At 57.0% G+C, this 6476-nt stretch overlaps 1 protein-coding gene across 1 annotated transcript; it reads right to left on the bottom strand.

Annotated features, from left to right (window-relative positions):
- Window positions 1-786: 786 nt before the first annotated feature.
- Window positions 787-5352, bottom strand: CCDC116 (coiled-coil domain containing 116). The gene is made up of 4 exons (XM_023197936.1): window positions 5203-5352; window positions 3875-4429; window positions 3176-3760; window positions 787-1698 (listed from the first exon to the last, which is right to left on the bottom strand). The coding sequence occupies exons 1-4, from the start codon at window positions 5272-5274 to the stop codon at window positions 964-966; spliced, it is 1947 nt and encodes a 648-aa protein (XP_023053704.1). The 5' UTR covers window positions 5275-5352; the 3' UTR covers window positions 787-963.
- Window positions 5353-6476: the final 1124 nt, after the last annotated feature.

The raw sequence follows: 6476 nt of genomic DNA, 5'->3' as shown, positions 1-6476 counted from the left end.
AAAATAAAAATAAAAGCCGGGTGCGGTAGTTCATGCGTGTAATGCCAGCACTTTGGGAGGCTGAAGCAGGCAGACCAACTGAGGTCAGGAGTTCAAGACCAGCCTGTCCAACATAGTGAAACCCCATCTCTACTAAAAATACATAAAAAAATAGTGGCCAGTCGTGGTGGCTCATGCCTGTAATCCCTGCACTTTGGGATGCGGAGGTTGGTGGATCACTTGAGGTCAGGAATTCGAGACCACCCTGGCCAACATGGTGAAATCCCGTCTCTACTAAAAATACAAAAATTAGCTGGGCATGGTGGCGGGCGCCTGTAGTCCCAGCAACTCAGGAGGCTGAGGGGGCAGAATTGTTTAAAGCCGGTGGAGGTTGCCATGAGCTAAGATCATGCCACTGCACTTCAGCCTGGGAGACACAACAAGACCTTTTTTTTTTTTTTTTTTTTTAGACACAGTTTCACTCTGTTGCCCAGGCTGGAGTGCAGTGGTGCAATCTCGGCTCACTGCAACCTCTGCTTCCCCAGGTTAAAGCCATTCTCCCGCCTCAGCCTCCCAAGGAGCTGGGATTACAGGTACCTGCCACCACACCTGGCTAATTTTTGTATTTAGTAGAGACAGAGTTTCACCGTGTTGGCCAGGCTAGTCCCCAACTCCTGGCCTCAAGTGATCTGTCCACATCAGCCTCTCAAAGTGTTGGGATAACAGGCATGAGCCCAGCCAAGACTTCATCTAAATATAAGTCAACGAATAAGTAAATAAATAAAATGGCAGCTGAAATCTCAGGACAACAAACCTGTGTCCCAGCAACACAGGCTTTATTTCTATTTCTTTCGCTGGCTCCCCTGAGAGTCTCAGCAGAGCTCCCCGTGGGCATTCAGCCTGTGGTGACTCTGCTCATGGCAGGGGCTGGTGTGATGGTCAGCAACTCTGACACAGCAGGGAATCGAGTGGCTGGTGGGGATTTCATGGTGGGTCACTATGGCCCACGTCCACAGAGTGGCTGACCGAGGCCTCCTCTCCAGGTTCTGGCAGGCTCTGGACTCCATCCTCCTCCTTGTCCTCATCCTGGTCCTCATCCTTGTCCTCATCCTGGTCCTCATCCTTGTACTCATCCTCATCTTCATCTTCAACCTCAGCCTTATCATGGCCTTCACTGTCCGTGTCCTTGGACTTGGGGAGACTGGAACCCATGCCAGTGCGGGCGGACACTGAGAGCTTGGGCTCCAATGGGCTGAGCTGCTGGCGGGCTGGCAAGTTGGTGTAAAGGGAGTGGCAGGGCTCTGTGTCCTGGTCCTGGGCAGTGTGGGTGGCCGGTTCCTGCTGCACAGAGGGTGTCTCTGTGCTGCGGTGGGGGGTGCTGAGCCGGGAGGCCTGCCGGGCCCTTTTGGCCTCCTCCAGTTTATGCAGCAGGCAGCTCCGGTAGGTCTCTGAGGACAGGTGGATGCGGGAGCCTTTCACCTTCTTTAAGCCCAGGGAAAGGTCCCTGAGCACTTGGGTGACAGGAAAGGAGAAGAAGCCCAGCTGCTTATTGAGGTCCTTTTCAAACTCATACTTGCGGATGAGCAGGGAGGCTGCCTGCTGGGTCAGGAAGTCGGCGAGCTCCTCATAAAGGCGGTTGGAGAAGTGAGACATGCTGGACTTTGATGAGATGGAGGGCAGCGGTTTCTTCTTTGTGAACCTGCCACTGCTGTGGGGGCTCTGCATAGCAGCCAGGGAGGGAAAGGAACACATGTCACACCTGCCAGCCCCATCCCTCTGTGACACCCCTTCCAGCCACTGTGCCCTCCTCAGAGTCCTGCCAGCCCTGCCCATCGCAAACATGAATGGGTACACTTAGTGTGACAAACACACTTGTCACACGAAGGGTACAGCTTTGCCACATCTGCTATGCTGATGCACTCAACTGTCCACTCTCATGCTCACCTCACCATCACACCTCCTACACCTGTTGGGCCTGGGGCAAGGGCAGGGAACTGTCACAGGGTGAGGTTAATCTAAGCTTTTTTTTTTTTTTTTTGAGACGGAGTCTCGCTCTGTCACCCAGGCTGGAGTGCAGTGGCCGGATCTCAGCTCACTGCAAGCTCCGCCTCCCGGGTTCACGCCATTCTCCTGCCTCAGCCTCCCGAGTAGCTGGGACTACAGGCACCCGCCACCTCGCCCGGCTAGTTTTTTTTGTATTTTTAGTAGAGACGGGGTTTCACCGTGTTAGCCAGGATGGTCTCGATCTCCTGACCTCGTGATCCGCCCGTCTCGGCCTCCCCAAAGTGCTGGGATTACAGGCTTGAGCCACCACACCCGGCCTAATCTAAGCTTTGACAACTGGGTTTGGGCAGGCTCCCGCCCAGGCCTGTGCCCAGAGAGATGCCTGCAGGAGCCTTGATGGCTGAGGAAAGGGTCAAGAGACCATGCTGGAGATCCACCAGTGTGAGGCCACCTACGTCTTATACACATCCTGCCTGGTCAACTTTCCCTCGGCAAAGTCCAGAGACTGGAGAGTCCTGCTGGAGGCAGCTGGATTCAAGGGAACTAGATCTAGGAGGCAAGGCCCTGGCCAGGCTAGTGCTTCTGTCCGCAAGGGACGGGACCCTCCACTCCCACGTAGGAGCGTCTCTAGATTCACATAGAAACATTAGAAAAAATACCCAGCATAAATAAATAGGATTTATTTATCTGTGACAACACCTGGTAGTAGCTAGGTCAGGATTCATGGGCCCCCATCAACTTGACCCCTGCCCAGGAGGTTTCCACAGTGCAGGGCAAGAGACCTTGACCTTGAGCACCTGCCAGTGATAGTGGCTGCTAGGAGTGGTGGGTCAGGGAGCCTTTCTCCTGCAAACTCATGTCCGGTCCTACTTTCGAGGAGGTCACCTCTGGACACAGTGAGGCGGGAGATGAGGAAGCAACTGGGGAGAGCTCAGGGAGAAGGTAGCAGGAAGACCGGGGGTTGGGGGAAGGCAAGTGGAGGTGTGACAACCCTGAGGTGGCCGTGGCCGCAGGCCACCTCCACCATTATCCCAGGCGCGGGCAGGGTGAGGTGCAGGCCCCGCCAGGGCTGGGCCCTCTGTCTGGAGCTCAGGGACACAGGTGGGTTTTGTAATTTGGGATCTGAGTCAGGCTCCTCCTCCCTGGAGTGGAGTGAGGGGCTGGGGACATTGGGCTTCTCCATGGGTGTCACCTTGAGCTTGAATCTGGTGGCCACCTGGGCACTAGACATGGAGGGGGAGCCTCCTCTGTCCTTCTCTTTTCTCTGAGGCATCTTGGGGCTGGAGACTGGGGGGTGGGGCTGCCCGCTGTTGGTGGGTTTAGCCAGCTCAGAGCGCAGAGGCGGCAGATTGCATTGAACCTGCAGCTCTGAGGGGGGCTCCAAGCTGGTGGGGAACAGAGGACGGCCATCGCGGCAGCGGGCGCCACGGAGCTTATCCACAGCCTGGTTGACCACGCTCTGCAGGGCAGGGAAGAGGCGGTGGTCAGCCAGGAAGTTCAGTGTGCGATGGGGCTCACGGAGCGGACAGTAGCCAGGCCGGTCGAGGGACTCCAGCTGGCTCAGTAACGACTTGATCTCTTTATTGAACTCTCGTTTGCAGATCGGCTCCTGTTCTCCAGGCCTCGGCTCTGATGCTTCAGGCACACCAGAGCTGGAGCCCAGCAGCTCTGAGAACCAGGACAGGGGCTGCTCCTGGGTCCACTGAAAGCTGGTCTGGCTGCCCAGCAAATCCCACAGCAGGGAGTCCCTCTGGGAGCAGGACTGACTGAGGCCTTTCTGCAGAAAGAGGGTGACTCTGAGAAGTGTTCAGAAGCAGCCAAGCCAGGGCTGACCCTGGCCCTGGGCTCTCCGTGGGAGTCCACCCCACCCAGCCATGGCCCCGGCTCTCACCCCTTTCCTCTCCAGCTGTAGCAGCCGCTTGAGATTCTTCTCCAGCAGGAGTTTGTCCCTCACAGGTGGCAATGAGCCTAAGCCTTGGGCACCTAGGTCACTGTCCCGGCTGTGGGAGCCCAGCCAGCCAGCCATGAGGCTGCTATGGGAGTCGGACATGGAGCTGGAGCTGGATGGGTAGTTGTTGGGGTGTCCAGTGCAGAGGGTTGGCCGTACACGGTGCCGGTGTACAGTGCTGAGGCTGGGCCGGGCATGTGCCCGCCGCCCACCACTTGGCATCTCCACTGGGTCCTGCACCTCCACAAGTGGCACCCCAGCCTCCGTCTTCATGGCAGCCATGCGCTCAGTTGCCTTCTCCACCACTGTCTCCAGGCTGTCCAGGACCTGGCTCTCAGTCAGGAAATCCAGAAAGTGGCTAAAGGGCTGAGGGTGCCTCTTGTTTCGGCGTTGGTTCTGGAGTGCTGAGCTGCCACATGTGGATGGTGGGTGTGGCACACGGCCCGGCTTGGAGGCTGGCCCCATTTCTGGAACCAGTGGCTTCTTGGGTGGCTGCACCTGAAGACAGGTATGTCACAGTGGGCATGGGTGCCCTACAGGTGAAGGGCTCCCTGGGGTCTTCCTAGGGTAACACTAGGACCTGGGTGAGAGTAAGTAGTGGAAGAAGCTGCATTTTGGAGTCTGGAAGCTCTGGATTTGGACCCTGGCTCTGCCACCTACAGCCTGATGACAGTGTGCAAGATGGCCCCTCTTGAGGTCCAATTTCCTTATCTGCAAAGTGGAGGTCTCTTCAGGGTCACCCTGAAGCTTTCCTAACACCTATATTTCACACACACAAGTCCTGGCTAAGGGACTTAGCCTGCTTCTGCCCTAACACATGGCAGGATGAGCAATCATGAACCTCTCCGAGTCTCCCTCCAGCTCATCTGTCCATGCAGCAGGCCATCCCTGTCTCCATGGCAGGGCTACGAACAACACCTGAGGTCTTGAGTGCAGACAATAGCTGAGGTCTTGAGCCCTGTGCTACCCAGGGCTGTTTCTCCAGCTTGAGCCCTAGGCATCTAGTCAACTCCATGTTCCCACTCTAGGGTCCCAGTCCACCCAAGCACCTTCCAGGTCGCTGGAAGTCAGAAGGAAACAAGGAATGAAATTGAGTGTGACAGGGGCAAGCAGGGGAGTCATAGGAGAAGTCAAGGCAATAAGGACTTCACTAAGAGGCCCAGAGAGGAGGTTAACAGACAATGAGAAATGGGGGCTGTGGTCTTGGGTGTCAGGGTTGGCGGGGAACATGTTGTGGCCTCAAGGGTCGGGGCTCTGCTGGGCACACTTACCCGTGCACTGCACATGGAGTGGCTGGCCTCGTCGTCAGCCACGTAGCCCGAGTGGTGGCGGCACCTGGCCATGTGGTCACCTGGCAGGTGACCGGGCCTGCTGCCGACCTCTCTCTTCAGCTGCGCATTCCTCTCTGCGCGGGCTGGGGAGACAACGTGAGGGTCTCCAATAGGTCCACACATCTGTGGCCGTGGAGTCTGCGGGTCCCTTGCTCCCCGCACCCCGCGTCCTTCATGCATCCAGCCCTTCCTCTGCTCCATGGCCCCCATGCGTCTGCAGGCAGGCAGTTCCCAGAGTCATCGGGGTGGAATCGCCGAGGACCATCCTGTCTCCGATCGTCTTTGGATCTGCGTGTGCTTGACCCTCCCTACTCCCAAACCCTGGGCAACCTGGCTTTCGTCCCAGCCCGGAATCAACGGACTCACCAGAAACACCACCTTGCTCCCCGCAGGCCAGTACAGTCTGCGCCCTCACTGGGGCAGCTACACAGTGCGAGGAAGTCAACTGGCGGCCTCCACTTGCTTATTTGCATACCACATCCTCATTGGTTCTTACCGAGGAGCTCATCCACTACCCTCTCCGACACAATAGTTGGGGGCGGGGCCCACATTGGCCCAACCTCCAATTCTCTGGACTCTGCCCTCCCACACTCTGGGAGCCGCAGGCCGAAGATGCTGGTGCCTACGTCCCCGCTGCCGGGAGGACTCCCACCCACCACCGAAGCTGGGGCTAGGCTCTATGATCCGCTCCTGCCCTGAGGGGAGTCTAAAAGCCAAAGCCACGTCTTCCACCGGTGACACAAGCACCTTCCTCGTGTCCTCCCTGGTCTCTGCGCAGCCCTGGGCCTCCTGCTCCTGTTCGTTTCCAGGGGCCTCTGCCCCTCCCGCGGTGTGCACAGCCCCAGGTTCTGCCTTGAGACCTCTCCCCTCTGCAGTGGAGAGAGTGCCGGCTCTCAGTCACAGATCTAGCTTCAGTTCCTGGCTCTGCTCTTTCCTGCCAATGTGACTCAGCCTCTCTTAGCATTTGTCCTATACTGTAAATGGGCTTGAGTGTTCTTCCAATATGGGAGTATGGGATTCAATACAATCTCCCTACAACACACCCCGTATCACAGTGGAGCCTTGTATATTCTTCTCTCCTCTCCCTCCCTCCTTTTCTCTTTTGCTTAGTAATACCCCACCATGGTGTCACTTCTTCCTAAAAGCTTTTACTGTGAATTCTGCCACCCCCTACACAATTCACAGTAAACCCCATTCCAGACTCCACCATACCA

The sequence above is a fragment of the Piliocolobus tephrosceles genome, chromosome 19 (genome assembly GCF_002776525.5).
Source record: "Piliocolobus tephrosceles isolate RC106 chromosome 19, ASM277652v3, whole genome shotgun sequence".
NCBI classification, from domain to species: Eukaryota; Metazoa; Chordata; class Mammalia; order Primates; family Cercopithecidae; genus Piliocolobus; species Piliocolobus tephrosceles.
The sequence above is the reverse complement of the archived record's forward strand: the minus strand, read 5'-3'. Positions and strand labels throughout refer to the sequence as shown.

Excerpts from the sequence above, each read along its gene's own strand:
- CCDC116 (XM_023197936.1), bottom strand. The coding sequence starts at position 5,274 with ATGGCCAGGTGCCGCCACCACTCGGGCTACGTGGCTGACGACGAGGCC. Across the intron at positions 4,430-5,202 it reads ACTCCATGTGCAGTGCACGG|GTGCAGCCACCCAAGAAGCC; the intron begins GTAAGTGTGCCC and ends ACCTGTCTTCAG. Across the intron at positions 3,761-3,874 it reads TACAGCTGGAGAGGAAAGGG|AAAGGCCTCAGTCAGTCCTG; the intron begins GTGAGAGCCGGG and ends CTCTTTCTGCAG.